Source organism: Chlamydotis macqueenii, chromosome 12 (genome assembly GCF_036417535.1).
Source record: "Chlamydotis macqueenii isolate bChlMac1 chromosome 12, bChlMac1.mat, whole genome shotgun sequence".
Lineage (NCBI taxonomy): Eukaryota > Metazoa > Chordata > Aves > Otidiformes > Otididae > Chlamydotis > Chlamydotis macqueenii.
The window spans coordinates 18,135,340-18,159,966 of record NC_141567.1 but is presented as its reverse complement, the minus strand read 5'-3'; the positions used below and the strand labels follow the sequence as shown (position 1 = coordinate 18,159,966).

The following is a 24,627-nucleotide window of genomic DNA, read 5'->3' as shown; positions in this document are numbered from 1 at the left end:
AGGATAACTGGTGTTCACAGGATTTAATATGACCATTTAAAGAAACAGAGTGAATCCACACAGTGTTTTATTATTGTTAATCTATCGCAAACATTTTTGACTGATAAAAATGTACTTTGTCAACATGGCCAGAAATTACCCTTAGTTTCAACAGAACCCATTTCTGAGCTCGTTGCTGCAAGATTCACTGCTGAGGACAGGGAGAAATCTGACTGGAGGTGCCTGTGCTGCAGCTTGCGTAGATGTACTGCGCTCCCTCTGGCAGCCTTGGTAGGCAGCGGTGTGGCGGGGCACGGGTCCTGTGCAGGCTGCAGGACCTGTTTGTTGTTAATTTTCTAAGTCTCAGTGCAGGCCGATTGCTTCAGTCTTTTGTACTGAACTTAATACTTTGTTACTATTTGCATTTTATAGCTATTAATAGTTTTACTGAGTTTTATTTGCACCTTGTACAACCGTAGATCTTCCAAATATCAACATAGGAATGGTATTTCACGTAACCAATCCTGAATAGTCGCAGACAACATGCAATGGGTAAGATTTAATCTCCATTAGAAAGGGTTGTATAAATACCTCAAGCTCCATTCTTATGTCGACAATTCAGTGCTCAGTCTTCGTATTTTTTGATACCATGAATGCAATATATCAGCATATTTTGGGGATTTCTAGACCACTGATGATGGCTATACAAGTACTTGGAATATGCCCTAAAAGCAGCAATGCCAAAATGGAATTTTTCCTAACTTCTCAAAGATCACTTGAAACAAAACGTGATGGACTCCAGCAACGCTTTCTGTCCTCTAGGAAACCATTTAAGAGCATCTGAGTCAGTTCATCGATGCACATAAATCACGCAAGGCAATTTGTTTAGTGTACTAGTAGAAGTATTATTAGACAGGTTAGGATATAGATTTATTAAAATATTTTTCTTAAATGCTTCTGTTTCTAACAAAAAGGGGATAAATAATATATTTAGATCTTTGTTTAAAGAATTACCAGTAGCATTTCTTTGCCAAAACCTGCATCATTTGCTGGCAAAGGAGAATTTTTTAGATACTGTCATAATCAAAAGTTGGAATGATTTATGTAATTTTCTGATCTGTACTCCATTATGTACTGAAGCATTGTGATAAGTTGTGTAGCTGCACTGCATTTTAAAATATGTGTTTATTTAAAGGTTTATATTTATTTATTTAAAGGTTTACCCAAAGTAAAAGCATTGTCAGATACTCTACGAGTATAACCTCTGAGCGATAACTACCAATTTAATTAAAAACCCACCATCTCTACCATGTGCCATTAACAGCTGAGTGTGAGCTGAGCCTCAGTACGGTCTTGGAACAGGAAAGTAACTCCAGCTGGCGCTCGTATCCAAGATGTGCAGCAATGTTCAGCTAAGCTACATTTAATTTCTGAATCTCTTCTGCATTTGGACCTAGGAGAGTAAGCAGATGCTGGAGATCTTCCTGGGACATCCTGACAGTAATGCAAGTTCCTTACCTGCTTCTCCTAAAACGAGAGCAGTGTTTGACTGCATAGGCCTATTGTGCTGATTCTGGCTTTGTGTGTTTAAAAAAAAAATTAAAATAATAAAAAAAAATCACCACCGTCTGTGCCTTCTCTGGGAGTGGTTTGGGGATAAGTCATAAGAACAGAAAAATAATTTTGGCGACACATTTGAGTTGTCTTTGCTCATCAAAATGATCTTCCTGTTCTTTGTATGTTTTTTTTGGTGTACGTAGTGGTTATGTAGATTTTACAGTGTATCACACAAGTATTTAAAATATTTAGCTAGTGCCGTGAATTAAATGTTATTTTAACACCAGAACTTCATGTGGTGCTGTGGAAGGTGACAGATTTTTCAAATTAGGTAGAAGTATTTACTTGAAACTTTGCATAATATGATGTTAGTAAACATAAAGACTGGATAGTTTATATCTCACTGAGTGCATGATGGAACTCGTCAGGGCAAGTATTCACAAACAGATTGTCCTAATAAATTGTAATGTGTTTTGTTCTTCTAAGTAGTTTAAGAGATAATGAAACTACTGCTTCTCCAGTAATACCTGTGCTGTCTCTTGCATCTGTCGGTGTTTAAGAAAGAGTTAGCTTGTTTTCCAGATGACTGTATTCTGTTCAAATAAAGTCTAATTAACTTAGAAGACTGCTGCTTATGTGACTTACTGTATTGTGCACTGGAAGACAAAGATTTCTTTAAGTATGCTTCCCTATTCGTCCAAGTATTTTTACTTGTCAGAGTTATAAAAGTACCCAAATTAAGATGATAAAAAGGACTTCTGGTGTTAAATTTGACAGCTGCTTCTGTTTTATTAGGGATTACCAAGATAATTATTCATTCTTTCTGTTCATAATCTTAAAAATAGGGACAGTACTTCTCCACTGTCTTGTGAGAACCAATATATTAATGATTACGAGGCGTTCAGATCAATACTTGTAGAGGCCACAGACCTGTATGTGACACATAGATAGTTCAGCTAAGTGTATACAAGACATCCAAGGCCAAGAAGTTAAAGCACCCAGGTACTTCATACACGAGAGGAATGACGCAGCTTCACACATGAGATTCTAGGACTGACTTAAATGTCTTTCATTTTCTTCAAAGAATATTTTCCATTACAGTTTTTCTGTAGTAAAAGTTGTCCTCATTGTCAAGTTTTAATTGCAGCTATTTCTACTACAATATGAAAAACCACTGAAGTAAGTTGATCTGAGAGTACCCTTCACTGGTTATATAGCCCTTGGCTTTAATCTGGAGAAAATTCAGCTTCACAAAAAAAAATTTAGAGTAATTCTGATTTTACAGTGCGAACTGAGCAGCTTGCTCTTTTTATCTGTGATTAATTTGGCATTTGGCTTTCCAGCTAAAGGACTCTTCAGTGCACAGTAAGAGCTGCCATCAGCCAATTTACTGGAGATTCTCAGACCACACTTTAGTGGGGACCTTCAGATGTCAACTCCTGCTGAGAAGGACCCTTGGAAAGGCAGCAGACATTACTCACGTAATTGTTTAGGCTTTCACTTTCACTGAATGATAAATATTAAACTTGACATGCTGCTCTTAGTGTTAACATTTTGCTCCAAGTTCGCAGGAACAGGAAAAAAAAATGGCTTCTTATTTATAACTACTATTTTCTAAACCAGTAATAATACAACATAATTAACATGTGCCAGATGATGCTACATAAAATATTTAGCAAAATGTTGGGCATGTAACCGAGACAGTTTAATCCGTTTGTATCTTACAGCGTCTGTTTTGGCTGGCTAGGACCCAGCTGCCAACAAATTCCTAGTTATGTAATAAAACCAGTTCGCCGGGTCCTGCACATTTGAGTGGCAACTACATTTAACTGTTAATTATTTATAGCTCTAAAATGTGTTTACTGCAATGCGCGTAGGCTGCGAACAGAAATACAGATTTTAGGTGATATCCTTAAGTTAGGTAGAGCAGGTGCAGCAGTGGTGGGCCATCAAAAACCTACAGATTTGCAATGTTAGTAGAAACATTGCACAGTAATTTTTGCAGCATTCATAAAACATCGGAACTCCGGTATATCACAAAAGAATAAAATAGGGGGGGTTTGTGCCCTGCTTTGGGATAAGATGTATTTTTATTTACTCTAAAATCTTGGGTTGACCGCTGCATACACACTGAGCATTTCAAAATAAGAGTCACACGCTGCATCCCTTAGCATAGACATATTTCAACTGTGGAGGACACGCAGGCTACAAATGGATTCCCAGTATATAAAATGACCATATTTACTGCAGAGCACTCAAATCAATACAACGTGTCACCAGAAGTGTGCTGGAAGAAACCACTGTGTAAGCAGCCTTTTCTTCAGATGGCTGGTACCCTCTGCATTATGTCTTGCACAGACATGCACAACCTAAATATGGCTGCAGGGTAAGAGAATACAGAAAAACCATGAGTTTCAAAATTACAAAAGAGATTGAGATGCTTACGTACTCTGTTCCGGTCGTCAGAAAGATCCACGATTTACACAAAGAGAAGCACTATTTTTCTACAAGATGAACACGATATAAAAGAATTTTGCTGGTTGACAACATGCTTAATGAAATCACTACTTTGGGTAATGCTCATTTCAGGAAGGTACAAAGTTGCTAAGATTATTTGGGTTGAAGAAGGTCCGTTTTTCTGAGGAATCTGGTATCTAGCGCTTTTCATGCAGCAGGTGATTAACACTGTGTAAAGCCATCTCACCCTTCTTACCAAATCTTTTCTCTCTGTAAAAATCTTAAATGTAAAAATAAATGCATTAATGCCAGCTGCTTCTATTTCCTGCAGCCATGTGTACACTGTACACTTCCATTAGGATGCTTTAGGACAAGTCACTGATTATATTTCACAGTTGGTGCGTTTAAAGTTGTCTTTTGTAACAGCTTTTTACCCGACATAGAAAAAAAAGGGTGGGGATTTTGGTATTCATTATAGATGTTATATATATCTATAATATACACAAAAATGGAAATATCCTAGGTCTTTTTAGCTTGCATCAATTTGTTTAATTTTGACTAGAAGTTCCAAAGCATTCTGATTTAGAAACTTAAAAAAACCCAACATACTGAGTGTTTCACATCGAATGACAGTTAAAAATGACTTTGTTCAATATTTTCTTTTTCACTAAAATTCCCTTAAACTTACACTCTCTCCAAAACACGGTTTAAAAGCGACAAACGCTGCCCCAGCCTGCTGCACCGCCGTTACCAACCGCTCCGGTCGTCGCGGGAGCGGCCCCGTGTCCGCGGGGCACCACCGGCTGCCCGAGGGGCCGCGGCCCCGGCCCCGTCCGCGCAGCAGCCGCGGGGCGGAGGGAGCCCTCTGCAGCCCCGGCGGGGCGAGGGGTCGGGCTCAGCGCCCCGGGGGAGGGCGGCGGCCCTGCCTGCCAGGCTCCGGCCTCCCTCGCAGGGAACTTCTCCCGACAGCCCGGGGTGGGGGGGGGGGGGTGACGGCCGTTACCCACCCGAAGCAGGGCCGCGCGGGCACGCAGCCAGCCGTTACCGGCAGGAGCGTCCGGACACACGGCGCGGGGCTACGAGTCGGTACCTCACGTGCCACCTCCGGGACCGGCCGCCGGGAAAAACGGCCCGGGACAACGACAGCGCCGCCGCCGCCACCCCCCCGCACCGCGCCAGCCGTTCCAACGGTTCCCGCGCCGCGCGCCCTTCGCGCTCCTCTCCCCCCGCCCCGCGCCCCCCGCCGGCCTCCTCGCGGGGCGTGGCCAGCGCCGCCCGTTAGGAGCGGCACCCCGGGGCTGCGCCCCGTCCTCGCCGCGGGGCTCCGAGGCAGCGGGGGCCGTGCCCCGGCCATGGCCGAGCCCGGAGCCCGACTGCGCTGCGGCCGCCCCCTGCTCCTGTTCCTGCTCCTCCTCGCCTGCCTCTTCGCGCCCTTTCTCGGCCTGCCCAGAGCCGGCCCCGCCGCCCGCGCCCCTTACGCGGGTAAGGCGGCTGGGGGCGGCCCCGTGGGGGCGAGGGCCCGGGGGGGAAGAGGGGCAGGCGGAGAAGCTGAGGGGGCGTCGGAGGGGAGGGCAGGGTCAGCTGGGAGCGAGGAGCCCTCTTGAACCCCGGCTTCCGTCTCAACCTGCCGTTGTGCGGAGCTCGCTCGCCGCCGGGGGTCGGGGGCGGTTGTGCGGGGTCCGCCGCTGCCTCCCCGGGCCGTTCCGGTTCCCCCGGGGTGGCGAGAGCGCGTTCCGTGGGGGAAAAGGGAGGCGGGTTTTTGCGGGTGGGGGGAAACGCTGCCGGCATTGGGGCGGCCACGCTCTCCACGCCAGCAACTTTTGCCAGAGGAGGCTGAACTAAGGCGGATCTGACGGGGAAGCGGGGGTCTGGCCGTGCCTGGGCAGCCCCGAGGTGGGGACTGCGGGAGTTCGGCCGGTTTGTACGAAAACCGAACCTGACTGCAAGGAACGCGGTCGGACGGGCCCACCGGAGCTGCCCTTTTGGCAGAAGGGGTGGGGCGGGGGGCAGGGGGGGAAGCTTTTACCAAACTACGGCTTTTCAGGTGCGTGTCAGTCCTGACGACCGTGCGTTTCGTTGTGCTTTTTAAATGAGTATATAACTCTTTGAAGATTTGAGGTGTCGTGGCTTTCCGTTTTTGCTCCCTCCCCTCGCTCAGACCAGGTGCAACTGCAGGTTTGTGGTGCGTGCTCCTTGCATTTGCAGCTGGCACAGAGGTAAATTTACAGAATATATTTTAATAATTGTAATATCGCACACGGATCTGGCTTCACATAAAAAATGTCCCTCTTCAGAAGATGCAACGAAATTCTTTTTAGTTTGGTTATGCATTATTTCTTCGCCTTCAAAAGAGTCAGTCTCATAATTCAATCAGGATGTAACTGTCAGAATTGAAGGATGTAAAGTGGCATGTGAACCTAAAGTGTTTATAAAATTACGCAAAGATTAAAGGAGCAAAATCAATGCTCCTTCAAACGATTATGTAGAAATAGTTACTTCAAAACGTTGCTTTTACATAACTTATGGTCCCATTACTAAAAGTTGTCTTGAAGTCGTAAATGCAGTATTTACAAGCAGAAAGGAAATGAATGAAAAATAAACTTGACTTCTTAAATATTAGCTCAAAATTGAAAAAAAAATTATCATAAGTATGATTTAAGGGAAGTAAGCTGTATTGACGTCTTAGTTTAATTCAGCATACGAAAACTCAATCTGTTCTTGCTGCATGTGACTTAAAAGACTTCTTGGTCTCAGTATGTGGAAAAGCAGTGTTTTTCATCATGGGAGAGACATTACTGTGCAAAATTATTATGTTATCCTGTATATGACTGTATGGAATTACTTGCAGTCTAAGCCAAATTTTGCCTTTTGACACAAGCCAACAGTTTTGACTTCATTGAGAACTGATCACAGATAATGAGGATAGAATGTGTTTTCACAATTTGTTTGCTCTGAAATAAAATTAACTTTGCTATTAAGAAGATGAAAACCATTATAGCTACCTATTATTAAAAAAGAGGGCAAATGGAAATAATAACCTAAATCAGTGTATCTTGCACACATTCAGTTAAAATTATTTCAGAGGTATTGCTTTGCATGTGGTACAGTAGCCATTTTAATGAGTAGAAGTGCATGATGGATGTGACTTTTTTTTTTTAATGATACTTTAAGAGTATTTGAACATTAATTTGGTGTTTCCTTTAGTTAGTAGTCTGGAGGTGAACTCACCCTTTATCCTGGATAACTCTGATTTGACCAGACAAAATATGTGCTGATTTAAAATACAATCAAATCATAAGTTTTGTTCCTTGCTCTGAATCTTAAACTGACAGGTGACACTTAAATGCACAAACTAAATTGAGATTAACCACCACCTATAGCACTGCTGTCTGCGCTGCAGACCTGTGACAGTGTTTCCTTGGGAGTTCATACACCCAAATGTTTTCTGCTCAGTTTAACAGGTTGGGTCCTTCTCCCTGCCCAATAGGAAGGTACAGACCTTCCTGCTTGTATGGGTTTATTGTGATTTTTCTCTTAAAAGACTTTATGCTTTCTTCAGAGATTCTTAAGAAGAAAAATGTGAGCATTTGTGGAGAAACCTCTGTGTTGATTTGTGGAAGGAACTGCAGAAGGAATTACTTGCAGTTTCCCACTTCTCAGAATGGTACATCTGTTTTTTATGTGATAGTATATGTTCTGAAATCTACTCTGTGTCTGTTTTTGAGCAGAGTATCTGATTTCTAAACAGATTTTCTGATTTCTGTGAGCTGTAGGATTGTATGTTCCAGTGTGTCCGAGACTGGAATAGAGCTGCATGAACAAAATGTTACTGTGGTAGAAGATAATGCCAGTGCGCAACTTCTGCAGCATCCAGGGCTGCACTGGCAACTCATGAGAAGCCCAAGGCCTGTGTCTTACTGGCATAAAGGTCTTATTTACTTAAATTGTGGATTTGTGATTACTTCCATGATGCATACCCTCTAAATCTATATGAATAAACAGTTCTACTTTTAAGATTCTACATGTTCTTCCTCCTGTTCCTTGTGCTATCTGCTCTCGCTGCTTGCATTCAGCATTCCAGAGTGCTGTCCTCAGACCTTACTGATAGGTCAGCAGTCAGTGAAAATGATGCAATGGTTAAAAGAGAGATGACAAAATCCTGGATCTGTTACAGAAAAAGTCCCACTGGTTTCAGACTGACCAGAATTCTTACCCTGAGGCAGCCTGACATAAGGCAGCCTTTTCACGTTCCCTAGCTGTTGGACAGGGAGAAGGATCACAGTTCAGCCTGCTGAAAGCTGAGTGGAGAACATTAGTGTCCATGAACTCAGGAGGAAATGCTGTGCCATGCCGCAGACCTGTAACGTTAGCACTGTAGGTGGCTGTTAATCAGGAGACTACTGCTGGCCATAGCTTGGCTGTGAGTTCAGGGAGCTCTTTGGCCTGTGGTGTCTATTTACCGTGGAATCTGTAGCCCAGGTATTCAGAAAGGAATGGTTTGTGCTCCAGTTAGCTCTTAATCTGAAGACTGACTGGCCGTCTGTAGTTGATTGTGTATCTGTTTCTTGATTAGTTACAAACTACATGGCAGTCTATTATGCTGTTATTAATCAAACTTATATATGCATTCATTAATATGGGCCATAATTGTCCCTTGATGCTAAGCTGTTAGGGGATAGTTTAATTCTACTTTCCAATTATCAAGCCGGAAACGTTAATCTTTTAAATTTGAGTTGAATGGAAGAAACATCTTCCCTGCTTTCTGTGTGCAGCTCTTGTACCAGTGTTCATATTGGTAAGTGTTAAGCAGTATTGTAGTTCAAAATCCTTGATTGGTTTGTGTCCACAGTATTTTATTTTGCTACTGATTGGCAGGAGATAGATGTGCAGGTAAGACAGAAGGCAGAAATCTTCCCAATAACTTGAAAGCCCTGGAGTAAATGAAAAATCATAAAAGTTCCTGCAGCAGCTAGCAGCTGCCAGGCAGGTATTAATGCACAGAGATAGAAGTGCAAAGCTGTCACTTTTGTACTATCAACCCTTGAAATTCCAAGACAACCTCTGAACAAAAGAAAGGAAAGCAAATTTGAAAAAAAAAAAAAAACAAAACACCAACAAGAAATGGTCAAGAATAGCCTTCTCCATGCTTGTAGTTGTTGTGATGGGCTTTGATTTTATTTTTTAAACAAGGGAGGAAAAAAATACTTGTAGGAATTACAGAATGTAATAGCTGTCTCTTCTGACTTCCGTTCAGTAAATTGCATAGAGTTAGTAATGCTGCTTTGACTTACATTCTAGTAAAGATGATTTTGATCTTTCTAAATGTTTACTGTGAACGAAACACTTGACGGTTATTGATTTGATTCGGGGCAATTGCTAAAGCACAGAGGGAAAAGTAGGCAAAAAAATAAGAGACTGTACAGAAAGTATGACTCATGGCCCTTTTAAAGCAATGGGAGAATCAGTACAGAAATAAAACATCCATTTTATACTTCATTTAATACATTATATATCTTATCTGCTTAATGAAGTAGTGGTGGGAGATTGTCTGAAATGTAAAGGAAGGCTTAGACAGAGATCTGTGTAGTTAATATTGAACATGATCTTGTTCTACTTTTTCCTGTCTCTGCAATGTAACTGTGACTTGCAGTTAAAATTGTCACCAGCTGCTGAAGTATTGTGATGTGACTAGATTTGTTTCAGGAAAACTTGTAAACTTAAAGGAGGGAAAGCACTGATGCATGCTATAGAATAAGTCAGCTTATAGGAAATATGGAAAACTTCTTTTTCTTTTCCCTCTCAAAATTATCACTGAACAATTTTTAGAGGGAGATTTAAATAGCTACCATTGTGCTTGTAGACTTCAAAGTGCTTCCTTTGTTATAAATTATGTAAAATGTATTACTCAAAAAAAAAATCACAATATAATCTTAATAAATATACTAGTGTATTGAAGGGAGGTGTACTGTATATATTCATTCACCTTCCTGGTTTGTAGGCAAACTGTTAGTTGTATTGTAGTTTGTAGCAGTTAGATTTGTGGTTAACAGTCTATATATTATGATAGCACATGGTTAAGGAATCTAATGTTAACTACGAAGTATGGATATTTTGCCGTGTTTGTTGTCCTTGGTAGTGTTCTTTTCCATTATAGTGATATATGACTATAAATCTGCATTAGTAATATGTATTACTTCTGAATCTACATCTTAACATTAGGCTTCCAAAAAGTCACCCTTTCCTTTCTCCCATGGACCTCTTTTGAAAATGCATCAAGGAGCGATCCAAAGAAAACCTAAAATCATTAACACTCAATTATATCAATTAAACAATGTAGTTCAAAGCATTTTCTAAACTATAAGGACCAGTGTTATGCCTGAAATCCTGATGGCATTCTTGGACACTTTATCTAAGGAAGTGCAGAGGAATATAGAGTTCAAAGAAAGTTTATTCTTTGGAGAAACATGAACTGTGATGCTCTCGTTTAAAATGAACAAACAAATTTATGAAAAGATATGAGGTATAGATGTAACATTAAATATTTCACCAGTAATTCTTGTAAAAAGAATGCTGTTGCAAAATCATATTAAGATGCTAAGAAACTTCCTCCCTTGGTTATATGGTAAGAAACAATGTAAAAAGACAGGTTTTTACAGAAGAATAACATTTTGGTAATTTATCTGAAGCTTTTAAAAAGTCTGCCTACTAACTAGCAGAATGTCAACCAAATGAATAGACGTATGTGTTTTGTCATGCTATTCATGTGTCTAAGATCTCTGTAATGCTTCCTCCTCTTTTCTAAATACCTCTTCCAAAGTTCTTCTATTATAGAAATTTGTTACATGTTGTTGTAGTTCAGCCCCGATCGGACCAGACTACGCAGTCTCTCTCTCACTCCCCCCACCTTCCGAGAGAACAGGGAGAGAAAATATAAGAAAAACGGCTCGAGGTTTGAGATAAGGACAGGGAGAAATCCTTAAAGTTACCGTCATGGGCAAAACAGACTCGACTTGGGGAAAACTATTCATTTATTACTAAAACTAGCAGGAGAATGAGACAGGGAACAAGATAACCTCTCCCCACCCCTCCCTCTTCCCAGGCTTAACATTATCTCTACTACCTTCCCCTCCTGAGCGGCACAGGGGGGAAGAGGGAATGGGGGTTGCAGTCAGTTCATCATACGTTGTTTCACGCTGCTGCTTCATGGTTGGGGGAAGAACTCCTCACATTCCTCCCCTGTTCCGTTGTGGGGTCCCACCCCTACGCCACAGTCCTTCGTGGAACTGCTCCAGCGTGGGTCATCTCTTCCATGGGGTGCAGTCCCTCCAGAACAGCTGTCCCAGCGGGCCCTCCTTGGGCCACAGCCTCCTTCAAGCATCCACCTCGCTCGATATGGGGTCCTTCATGGGCTCCAAGTGGATCTCTGCTCCTCCGTGGACCTCCATGGGCTGCAGGGGGACAACCTGCTCCACCATGGTCGTCACCACAGGCTGCAGGGGAATCTTGGCCAGGAGCTGCCTTACTCCTCCCCCTCCTTCTTCACTGACCTTGGCATCTGCAGCCGTTCCTCACAACAGGCTGGTAGATGTCTCTCAGGATCTTTTTTACATCTTATTCAATTCTCATCTCTTCTCCACTTCTTGCAGCCAGGCCGGACCGAGTCGGGCCCAGTCAGCCACCTGGCAAGAGGCCAGAGGGTGAGGCCTGCAAGGCCCATGAGGCCTGCGCCTCCCCGTCTGCGCCTCTACCCCGCTCAGCTTCTTCACATCTTCTCTCCTCTTTTTTTTTTTTCTGTTTTCCCCTTCTTAAATACATTATCGCAGAGGCGTTATCACGGGACATTCTGCTACCAATTGGCTCGGCCTGGGCCAGCAGCGGGTCCGCCCTAGGCCTGGCCAAGTCCACTGAGCAAAGGGAAGCGACTTCTAGCAGTTTCCTACAGAAGCTGCCACCTTAGGCCCCCCCTCACTAAACAAAACCACGACACATGTTTAGGGAAGAAATGGTAGGACTGAATTTTTAAACACAATTATGTCCAACGTTAGGTGTTTAATTAGAATTTCTACTTAGCATTTTGTCAAAAGTCTGCTCCAACTGATTCAGTGTTTAAAAAATGGAATCATGAGTCTGCTTTGTGCATAAATGTTTATGTCCTTTTTGCAGAATTCAAATTTCAGCCATCCAGTGTTTTCTCATGTGATTTAGGCTTTTTTTTTTTTTTTTTTTTTCTGAACATGGTATCACACTGAGAGGGAGTGAGCAGAGAAGAGTTTCAGGTGTAAATTATAAAGTAAATATTGTTGTTGGGATTTATCACTGATGATTTAGACTGCAGAAGTTACCTGACCTCAACAAAAATAAAGCCACACAAATCCAGGCATGCTTAGAATTGCCCTTCAAAGGCTGCAGATCTTCTAAGTTTGTTTTTTTTTTTTTTTAGTACAGTGAGCTCGTAGCAGGGGTGAGTGCTTCCATAATCTCTTACCATCTGATTTAGTATTTATTTCATTTTTACCAACTCTTAATATATTGTTACCATCTCCAGCCTCCTCGTGGGGTTCTCCTTTGTGTAAGCTGCCTTTTATAGAGAAGCATGCCCTAGCTTATTAATAAACAAAATAAACCAGAAATATGAAAAAGTGTCTATATTTCTGTAATAGGAAAAAAAAAAGAAAAAAATAGTTGAACTATATTGTTAGTAAATATCTTAAATCAGTGAGTAGATTGTAGGTCTGAGCATGAAATGTTTGAAAAAATTCTGTAAGTATATAAAAGTGGAAAAGGAATGTGTCCCCATGTAGCATAGCAGGGAAGATAACAGTGTTTTAAGAGAAGCTTAATCTGGAAACAGCACGTACCCTGAAGATGCTGTATTGCTGTGCAGGAGGTCATCTTACAGGAACACAGAAATGGTGAAAGTGCAACTTTGCCTCTGCATTGCTTCAAGGTCAATTAATGGAGAGAGAATACCCAGCTGCAGAGTCATTCTCAAATTGTACAAAAAATTCAGTTGAGAGTTGTAACTATAAAAGGGAAATGTAATTAATGATAATACAAAAATCAAGCATTTATGAAACATTAGGCTGAAATATGCACAAAACTGTTCATAATTTAGGAAGTAAGAATCTAGAAATAGAGAAATTAAGTTGTGTCTACAGGAAGCGTTCTTTTGGATGTCTGTAAAAAGCAGGACTTTGCAAATCTATGTATAGTAACAACTAAGAAAAATTCCTTCGCTAATGGGGATACACTGCACCTAAAGTATCAATAAAAATGAATGTTTTTTAACAGTGAACTGTCTTAAAATCCAAATGCTGCTTTGGCCTGCAGCCAGAACCGTTCAGCAGCGTGTTAGTGTATGGTAAGATGTGGAAGGAAGAGGAGTCCTGCTGCTCCCGCTTTGCTCATCCTGTTTCTTAAGTTACATTCTGCTTTTGCTGCTACTATAGAATTTCAAAGAAAATCCAGTTAGTATTTGTAATAATAGTTCTACTGGACTGCTCCAAACTTGCAGGGCAGAAGGTCGGGGCTTGTCTTGTGGCTGGGCTCTGCAGAGCTTTGGGCGCTTTGTCCAAAGGATCTGCGCGCGCAGCCTTCTGCAGCACAGCAGAGAGCCGCTGCTGTCACAACAGCACTTTGATGAATGGGCGGGAACTTAAAAACTTCTGTTTCCTGTCTTAGTTGTCTAGGCTGCAGTGGTTGCAGTCACCTAGAACTAGTCTAGGTTCATCTACATTAATGGTTTAAATGGTGTTAGCCGAATCTCTGTAAGAAATGCAAGCCTTCAAACTGTTGGTTGAATTCTCAGGTAGACTTTGCAAGCTGTGTTGACCTGAGATCTGATATCCTATGCAAGCTACCTGACATAACTGACAATTTAGTGATCTCGGGCAATTCTAAAATCATAGTCCTCTTGAATGTCTAATCATCTCTGATTCACCAAATGTTTATGGTCATGAACTTCAAGTAGGAATTGTTTATACCGCTTTTAATCGATACTTTTGTTTCCTTTACCTTCTTCTATGAGAAAGGTTAAATACCATAAGTGTTTTTTGTGCGTATATCATTCACTGCTTTATCTGCTTCTGTTATGCTCACTAAATTCACCTCCTCTCCAAACAAAACAATGTTAATCTTTTAAATCTCTCCTTGTATGGATGACTGTCTCTGGTTTTAATCTGTTTATGCCGTTCTCTGGTGCTTTTCTGTTTCTGATGTATCTTTTTTTAGATGGATGCTGTTAGTGAGCACATCATTTCTAGAGAGGTCATGCCATACGTTTCTGTAATGGTATAATATTTTAAATCTGCATTAAAAAGAGATGGTTGTGAACATCTTCGTGTTTACTCAGTCCCTTAAACTGACTGTGATTATTGTTAGGTCTTTTTTCAGCAGTTTAAATCTCATCATTGAGTAGTAAAAAACTTTGTCTAGAGCGTATGTTCATGTCTTCTGGTGGTTGCTCTGACTTCTGTCTGGGAACTGGAGACCCTTTTGAAGCCATTGCCTTCAAGGTGACGTGTGTAGCTTTGTGCCACTTCTTGAGGTGGTGGCCTTCTCCAGGACTTTGACACAGCCTTCGAAAGCTGTTCTTACAGGGGTTGCTTAGCTAGACATTGATCTTGCCTTTTTTCCTCCCCTCTCTCCATATCTTCCCCAAGTTTGTCCTCTTGTTCTTTAGGGTATATAATTTTTTTGCATGGGTTGTCATAATGGAGTAACTTTAAACCTTGCCTTGTTTGGGGTAGGAGGGTTTCTAATGATACACTTCAGTGAGATCACTTTGGTTAAAAAGAAAAAAGGGGTTTTAGTGGATTCCCAAAGATATAGGACACTGGTTGCTTGATGAGGTACTTCAGGACAACTTGGAAATCTCTTTTAAAGTCCTGCTGCACTCTACCTGCAGTTCCTGCATCTACAATGCTTTTTTTTTTTTTGCTCCCCCCCCCCCCCCGCCAAAGCTCTGACATATATTTCATTCTCTCAGGAGACAGAATAAGACATTTAGTTTCCACTTCTTTGTGAGCTATACAAGGATTTTTAGCTGTTCCAGGTCATCAGTCAGTCCCTAGGCACTGAAGTGACCCCTTGAGAACTATGAAGAAGAAGTAACTGAATCTAACCTATTACTTAACCAGAAAAGTGCCTTCCAGTCAATGTAACATTGGAATAGGTGGAGGTAGACTGGTAAATAGACTGGCACATGTGTTTAAGATGCGAAACAGTGTGGGGAAAAAGTGCTCTACACAAGTACTGCAAAGTTTATGCATCATAGATGTGACCAAACATTGGAAGAAACAATATATAAAGCATGAAGAGACTGGTGTTTCAAACTGGAGCGCAAGTTATGCGATAAAGACCTGTATAGTGTGGATGTAGGGTTTCAAACCACCTTGTTTTAGAATGATAGAACTTCAGTCCCTCATAGATACGCTTTCAGTTTTAGAGGATTTCCATAATTGCATGGTAAGTGCATTTTGCCTTTATTATGACTAAAATTATCTTAATGTTCCTGAGTCCTTGATTTTAAAAGTATGATAGTGGCATGGAGAAGCTAATAAAGCCATGTAATTCTATCTTCTTCTAAGACCTTGCCCATTCTTCCAGAGAAGAAGAGATAAGATGAGAACTTTAACTCTGCAGAAACATAGCTGTAGCTCTTTGTATGCTGGAATGCACTGTGTAGACTTCTCATTTAAATTAATGTTAATAAATTACTTTTCTTTCATATAGGTGTATCTGAACCTTCTTTTATTGCTAAAAATGAAGACCGTTTGTTTAAACATTTATTTGAAGACTATCAGAGATGGGTTCGTCCAGTGGAACGCTTGAATGACACAGTAAAAATAAAGTTTGGTCTTGCAATCTCTCAGCTAGTAGATGTGGTATGTATAGTAAATAAGTTTGTTTATTTTTTTTTCCCTAATTCTTAAAATTTTGGAACATAATGTCATATGAAATAACTGCATATTTCAGCTTAAACACAATAGATTAAACCTCTGAAATTATTATCGACATAATAAAAGATGCATTGTAGGTGAGGGCATGAAGAAGTGATCACAAAGAGTTTGAGAAGACCAATGGCTCTTGTGGCTTCAGAAAAAAAAAAAAAGAAAAGTGAATGAAATGCTTTAGCCTAGGGAATTGTGGTTTTATTTATTCAATGGGAAAACAACATATTTTTATACTTTATCAGTCTCATTTCTGTAAAATGCAGTAATGTGCAAATACTGTTCTTATTCCCCCTTAAGCAGCAAAAAAACCTCTAAGCCTTCAAATATGTCACTTCTATAGTAATGAAGATTATCTCTTGGCACTACCTGTGATGGAAAAGAGATCAACCAGATGTTGTTTTTTTCCCTGATACTTAGTCACTTCGGAATATTCTTTTCAAATTCAGTTCACTGTTTCACTGTTTATAGTTTGTATTCCACGTGTTAGCTCTTCCTTTATGTTTCCTAGAAAAACTGTAAGACTGCATAAAATAGTCAAATAAAAAAAACCAAAAAACTACAAGGGAGGAAAGAGACACAGGAGGGCAGAAATATGACTTTTAACAGTTAAATAATCAAAGGTCATATTTATATGTTTAAAAAGTTCTCATATAAACATACTTAGCAGTGACTGGAATGCTTTTAGAAGTGTGCTTTGTATTTTAAATTCCAGGCCTGTGTGAAATAAAGCTGTTAGTTACCATGAATGTTCTGTGCAGATTTTTTAAAATAAAATATGCTTTATTTTTATAGGATGAGAAAAATCAATTGATGACGACAAACGTCTGGTTGAAGCAGGTATGTGTAAAATATGAATTAAAAATTCTGACGCTTCATAACTGCAAGTCAAAAGTTGGAAGAAACTTTTCTAATTGGTGTATATTAAAAAAACTTAGTTGTTTAATGAATTTTTATTTTACATAGTATCTTTTAAAAATGTCCCGGAAATGCTTTAAAGATTAATGGTTATAAAACTTTTTTAAAAAGTAAATTTACCTAATTAAAAGAAATTTGGTATAGCATTGTATGGCCATTTACTATACCAAGGTGTGTATATCCAACCATAAAAGTTACTGCTTCAGTACCCAAGTTGTCTTTCAAAAGCTGTATTAAGAAAGGTATAAGTTTGTGTAATAGTTTTAAGATCTTTCTCTTGTTATTTGAGATTATCAGATCAACATCACTGAAGAATTTAAATTTCCAAGTTGTATATGCTTGCTATAAAGAGCTACGTTTTCCTCTTAAGGCTTTTTGTTTATGGGCAGGAAACAGCCTCAAGCTTTGTGATAATCAGAGTCCACTGCTAAACTTAGTGGTCACTATTAACTTGGGACGTGCTGCTCATAAATCATTCTTGATTTAACTTTGAAGAATATTTGCAGACCCTGATTATACTTACTAATTTACTGACCTATTTTTGTTTGGGCTTCTTCCTTTGTTGTTTTGGGTTTTTTATTCCTATTGCTTCCCATTTCCTTCTTCTCCAGTAACTGTAATTTCAGACAAAGCTTTTATTTTCCTGAAAACTTTGAGACCACTCAGTAAGTATAAGATGGCAGTATGTTGATGATAACACTTTGTGCCCTCTTAATAGTTTCTGCAGAATATAATAAGAACTGACCTGAATATGTATTTAAAATTCTATGTGATGGTGAATTCTTCAAAACGTGCATTTTTTCCTCTTGAGCATTTAGTTCAAGTATAAAGTTACCAAAGTATTACTGTGCTTTTAGTGGTGCTATTTTTAGTGTTGCTGGTAGAAATAGGAACGACTGTCTTGAGAGTTGCAGCATGATATTTTTTTTTTTTGTGATGAAAAAGTTTAAATTACTTCTGATGAGCTTCCAAAATAATTGATATTTATTCAGAACAAGATTTTTTTTTTTTTTTTTAAATACAGTTGTCTATATGCTGTAATAGCTCTTACTTATGTATACGTGCTCTGAAAAAGGATTTTAATACGTTTGGTTCTGTACAGAAATACTTTCAAGTGATTCTTAAAACAAATATTGGATGAGGTAAATCGATGTTGGCTCAGCACATTAATTGTTGTATGCAAATTTTAGAAGCCAGTTTGATTATTTTTTAAATTGCCTTTTAATCTGTTCTCGTCCAATCTTGCCCTGCTTAAATCAACTTCACAATAACAATGATTTTTACATGTCATATATCCACAGGAATGGATAGATGTAAAATTGAGGTGGAATCCTGAAGACTATGCTGGAATAACATCTATTCGTGTCCCGTCAGATTCTATTTGGATTCCAGATATCGTGTTGTATGACAAGTAAGACTTTAATCTTTTAATATGAAATACATTTACTTTCTAACCTTACCATCTAAGCTGCTTTTAGGAGGCTCGTTGGATAGATTAATGCATCTACATTTAGTAGAGCTAAGAATGTGTGGAAGAATTTGCCTCTGAATGCAAATAGATTTTTGTTGCCATGTTAAATGCTTACATGTTTTGCTTTGCTTCTGTATGGAATTTCTAGTCTATTTGAAAAGTTTATTTCCACTTCTTCCTGTAAACTGTTTTAAATTGGAAAACGATGTCTTGCACAGTGTTGAGTACAAACTAGTAGTGTAGAGTGATGGGAGGGAAGCAACTAATTCTTGTTATTTTAAGTCATATTCAGCATGGATTTAAAATCAACTGAAGGTGAGGGTTTTTTTTTTTTTTTTGGAGAATTAACAGATCTCAAAAGCAGTAGCTTTTAAATTAACTTTTCTGCTCAACTCGGGTGCATATACAATGTTTTTACATTTCCTAACTTGCTGAGTCAGGAAAAAAGATGTTTTAGTGATTGTGAGTTCAAGTTTGGAGGTGGCACAGAAGTATTATTTTACCCATTTCATTACTTTTTTCCTTCAATAGTTATGATTTGGCCAAATTGAAAAGTATTTATGCTGTGTTACCAATAGGAACACCAGTTTTGTCCTGCTGTTTAAAGGTCAAAGTTTTTACAGTCCCTTGCGTAAGTCATTGGGACCACAGAAAGTTGCACAGACCTTTTCATAACGTGAAAATATTCTTCATTCTTCCAAAACTGTTTACCTGTGTGAGATTCCGATTTAAAACCAAAAAAGTTGACTATGATCACCACACAAAATTTTGGCGATGAAGGAGGAGAAGGGATGAACAGCTGAAATAACAATAACAAAACGTATTTTTTTTATTTAAAAACACCCACACCGCCTCTGTTGTAATTGCATGCATATCTCATCTCTTTTCTTTCAGTGCAGATGGACGTTTTGAGGGAACATCTACAAAAACTGTGGTAAAATATGATGGCACCATTGCTTGGACTCCACCAGCAAACTACAAAAGCTCTTGTACTATTGATGTAACCTTCTTCCCCTTTGACCTCCAAAATTGCTCTATGAAATTTGGTTCCTGGACTTACGATGGCTCACAGGTTGATATAATTCTTGAAGATTATGATGTAGACAAAAGGGACTTTTTTGATAATGGAGAATGGGAAATAGTGACTGCAACAGGGAGCAAAGGAAATAGGACTGATGGATGCTGCTGGTATCCTTTTGTTACATATTCGTTTATAATTAGACGTTTGCCACTTTTTTACACATTATTTCTCATTATTCCTTGTATTGGGCTTTCATTTCTAACTGTCCTTGTCTTCTATCTTCCTTCAAATGAAGGTGAAAAAATTTCACTTTGTACTTCAGTACTGGTATCTTTGACTGTTTTTCTCCTTGTTATTGAAGAGATTATTCCATCATCTTCTAAAGTTATCCCACTTATAGGAGAGTACTTGGTGTTTACTATGATCTTTGTGACATTGTCCATTGTGATAACTGTCTTTGCTATCAATATTCATCATCGCTCTTCGTCTACGCACAATGCTATGGCACCTTGGGTTCGCAAGATATTTCTTCACCAGCTTCCCAAGCTGCTTTGCATGAGAAGTCATGTAGATAGATACTTTGCTCAGAAGGAGGAAACGGGAAATACGAATGGATCAGAATCATCTAGGAACACCTTGGAAGCAGCTCTAGATTCTATCCGATATATTACAAGGCACGTTATGAAGGAGAATGAAGTTCGCGAGGTGGGTGTGTTAGTCATATTTCACTGATTTTGTAAAACTGGAAATCGGAAAACCAAGTAATGGTTTACTGTGTGGTTGCATATTAAATATGTGCTATGGGATTTCCAGTTTTTTTACTTCACTGGAAACCGTATAATTCTGTCCACTGGGAAGAAGTAGAAGTATGGTACAGTACTGAGAATTCTTATAGGTACTGGGCTAATACAATGCAGCCCTTGGGTTCTTTAAAGTCTTTTGCTTTCTTCTAGAAGTAAGTTCATGTTGGTAATTACACATTTTCCAGAGATACTTTTCTGTTACAAGAGCATGTACTGTAACTGTTTCCTACAGTGCTGCTGGATGGTTTTTTCATGATGAGAGAAGTAGGTGTTTTTCATTTTAATGTTGTACCTGAAGGCTATCTGAAAAATGCATTTGCCTCACATTTTCAGAGTAAATACTGCTAAGCCTTATTTTACAGCTTTCAATTCCAAATAAAACCATTTTTAATGCCCTAACCTATATTAGTTTAAATACAAGCTATAGCTATATGTTGGTCACTTTGGGCTGAGATGGCCTAGATGACTCCTTGGCTGTTTTCTTCTAGCCTTATTATCATTTGTCTCTAAATTATATCAAAATATGTCAAAGGTTTTTTTTTTCAGTCTGTACATTTGCACTCTGAACTGTTCTTAATGGATATTTACACCATTTGGGTAAGAGCATTATGAATCTGTTTTCTTTCTGTGCTTTTTAAACTAACGCCAATGGAACATCAGAGACCTAAATGCTATTTTCAGGCTAGTGTAGAAATACAGGAGTTTGTTGTGATCTCTTGGTACTGCTGTTTCTGATGGCGAGGCCTGAGATTGTTTCCCCTTAAACAGAATTGACGACTGTCTTCAAAAGTTGCTTGTTGCTGAGAGCGTGTTCTCACATGCTAGCCTAGCAGTAAGCTCACTCCTCTAATGTACCTTCTCAAGACTTGACTCTGATGCTATCACAAGGGATCCAGCCTAGATTTTGAGTAAATGTATCTACTGTTAAACCAGCATCTAATACCTCTGCATTATATGAACAACACAAATAGAATCGTTTGCTATTAAGTACATAACTTCCTGTAAATTAAGGGTTGTTTTCCTTTCTTACTGAACTTACTCTATTTGACCGTGAATGACAAGAGAAGTGATAAGTATTTTGTTTTTCAGATGTGATGCTGTTGTGACTCTAAACCTCAGAAATTAAAGTACAGCTGACAGGGATTCACTTGTATTTTGTTATTTGGGCTCCAGAGAATGCAGGCTTTAATTGCAAAAAGTTGTTGTTAAAAACTACACAGCTAGGGCTGTTGTAGCCTTACTTCTTAACAAGCAGTAGGCTTGGGAAATGTGCATAGCTCCAGTTCAAATCCAAGACAGATGTTTGGGAGGGTTTTAATTTGCTCGCACAGTTATATCTGCTGTACTTGCAGATATAACTGTGTATATATATGTATAACTGTGTATAGATATGAATAATTCTGTAAAAAAGGAAAACAGTCTTGAAAGGACTGTGAGTATTCTCCCTAATGTATGATCTTGTGTAGCAGTAGCTTCACAGCTTTCAGATCTTGTATGTAACACAACAGCTGCTGTCTCCTGTTAATTTTTGTTTGTTTATTTGTGTTTTGGTGGGGTGTGTTTTAAGGTTTGTTTTGGTTTGGGTTTTCTGTTGTTGTTGTTGTGGTTTTGGTTTTTTTTGTTGTTTTGTTTTGTTTTTACAACTTTTGCTTCTAGCTCCTGCCCAGGGTTTGGTACTGTATTTTTACCTGTTCTGACACATTCTGAACAACTCCTTTGCTTTCTGTTTTTTAGGTTGTTGAAGATTGGAAATTCATTGCTCAGGTGCTTGATCGAATGTTCTTATGGACTTTTCTTCTGGTTTCAATAATTGGATCACTTGTGTTATTTATTCCTGTTATTCATAAGTGGGCAAGTATAATAGTACCTACACATATAGGCAGTACAAATGCATAAAATATTTTTGCATCTGTCTGCTGCTAATATGGCTCTGAAGAGTTTTGCAGTAGCTCTACTTCCATGCATGTTCTTTGTAGGCATGTTTCTGAGAGAGTAAAATAAAAATCCAAAACAAAACAAAAAAATGTTTATATTAAAGCATGGCATCCTTAGCACACATAGAAGTCAATTTGCTCATTGCCAGTCTACTAAGTTACTTCTAAATCAGGTCACAGTTAAGAGGACCTTCTCAAGCATCTGCATGTATGATATGTCTAAAAAGCACATGCTGACACCTTCTGCGAAACAGAAGGATTTAAGATTTATTTTTTAATGATGATCACTGTAGTCCAATTATTAAATTACTATCATAGAATCATAGGATAGTTTGGGTTGGAAAGTACCTTTAAGGGTCATCTTGTCCAACCCCCCTGCACCTTCCACCAGACCAGGTCACTCAAAGCCCCGTCCAGCCTGGCCTTGAACGCTTCCAGGGATAGGGCATCCACAGCTTTTCTGGGCAGCCTGTTCCAGTGCCTCACTGCCCTCCTCTTCCCCTATCCTCTTCCAGTTTAAAGCCACTACCCTTTGTCCTATCACTACATGCCCTTGCCAAAAGTCCCTCTCCAGCTTTCCTGTAGGTCCCCTGTAGGTACTGGAATGCTGCTATAAGGTCTCCCCAGAGCCAGAGCCTCCTCTTTTCCAGTCTGAACAGCCCCAACTCTCTCAGCCTGTCCTCATAGGAGAGCTGCTCCAGCCCTTTGATCATCTTAGTGAGTATTAAATATTTGCAGGTATTTACACAGTAGAGTTGCTTATTTCTATTTACTACAGTACGCAAAGGAGAATTTTTATCAGCTCTTTGAATGTGTTGTAAAAGTATAAAGTTTCTACAGAGTAAATTTAAAATAATAATAAACACCAGTTAAACTTCCCATATATTCAACATACACGTAAAAATAGCAATTTGGCTATGTTTTGCCTTTATGAATTTTCAGTGGAATTTGCTGCTAAATTTAAAACCTTTTTAATTCTGTCATACTAACATGAACATGTAATACAGTAAGCCTTAAAATGCCTACAGGATACATGTATATTGATATATCTGAATCAGCTGTGGAAAAGAAAGCAAAGACAGTTAAATGAGTTCCCACGTTGCACAAGTATTCTAATGGAATGGAACATTCTGATTTCTTTATTCTTGATGAAGAATTTGATACAGTATGTTAGTTGCAAACTTATTAATCATTTCCTGCCTTTGTGTGTTACTCAGAATTAAGTTTTTAGGCACATTGGGGAATGCCTTTCTGAAGAAAATGGGTTGAAAATTATACTGTGTAACCCAATGCAGAGGATTAAATTTTCACAGATTTGTTAAACTGAACTTAGAAAGCTACCTTGAATAGCTTCTCTCACTTGCAGAACCATATGTAACTCTTAGCAGTGAGGATTTACAGCTTTACATCCTTCTTTTTTTTCTGAGAGTTGAAAACTAACTTGCAACTTTAAATTATTTCATTAAAATATATTCTTTAAATACTTATTTGAAATTATTTAATTCCAATATCACCTTTTTTAAAAGCTTTATTTCTGGAAGAGACTTTAAAATAGATGGGGGTTTTCCTACACCAAAGTTCTGTCGGTATACTTCATAATATAGTTTAATCCTGCAGGCTAATACAGGAGTACCAACCTAGAGCAAGTCTTGGGAAGTTTTTATTTGTTTAAATTAATACATTAATAACAACATTTTTAGGTGAAAAGTTCAAAGTAAATTGTGATATGTTTAACAATGTAGGTATTTATCGTGGTTAAGAATTTGGAAAATTGATCCTTTTTTTCCCCCACCCTCTCTGTATCTCCTTTAGAATAGCACTGTTTGGCACTGTACTGATTACTCTTCTTCAGTTATACAGTTACATCTGACATTAGATATCCATATTTCCTTTATTCCCATCATAATTATTTTCAAGGTGAATTTGCAAAAATTATCTGATTTAATCCATTAATATAATAATTTTAACTTTCTCAGTGTTACTAAGATTAAACAATGCATCAGTGAATTTGTCTATGTGGAAGTTGCAGAAATATTTTTGATATCTGATTTCCTCCTCAAATACGAAATTTCTTTTTATAGTCCTCCTTGGGTTTGAATTACTGAAGTTTACTGTTACCTGAACACAAAGCAAAGTAAGTAAAGCTATAGATTAGCTATATATATTATTTTTTTTCACTCTCCACCTCATCTCTTTCCCCTTGTTAAATGATGTTTGTAGACTGCTCAATTATATCATAAGGTGACTGGCAGCGTATTGGCCAATGGAGTCACAGTCTTTATACTAGTGTAAACTCACAATTCTTGCAAATGCATGAAATTCTTTTAGTCACTTCTACAATATGATAATGATAAATACAGATAAGATGGCTGACACTGGAATCCTTGGGGTCTTCAGCTTATCATTAGGTGTATCTGAAACAAAATAATTTTAACAGACTCAGAAGCATGGACCTTTACTTATGTAACTTGTTCCTGAATGTGTTGAACTGTAGCTAATGCTACCTTATATAAGTTTTTGTCACTCAGTCAAAATA

General features: G+C 38.9%; 1 protein-coding gene across 1 annotated transcript; it reads left to right on the top strand.

Annotated features, from left to right (window-relative positions):
* The first annotated feature begins 5,345 nt into the window (after positions 1 to 5,345).
* CHRNA5 (cholinergic receptor nicotinic alpha 5 subunit) lies at positions 5,346 to 24,624 on the top strand. Its single transcript, XM_086756957.1, has 6 exons — positions 5,346 to 5,475; positions 15,727 to 15,878; positions 16,740 to 16,784; positions 18,164 to 18,273; positions 19,228 to 20,059; positions 21,892 to 24,624. Exons 1-6 carry the CDS (start codon positions 5,346 to 5,348, stop codon positions 22,051 to 22,053), a joined length of 1,431 nt encoding a protein of 476 aa, XP_086613083.1. The 3' UTR covers positions 22,054 to 24,624.
* Positions 24,625 to 24,627: the final 3 nt, after the last annotated feature.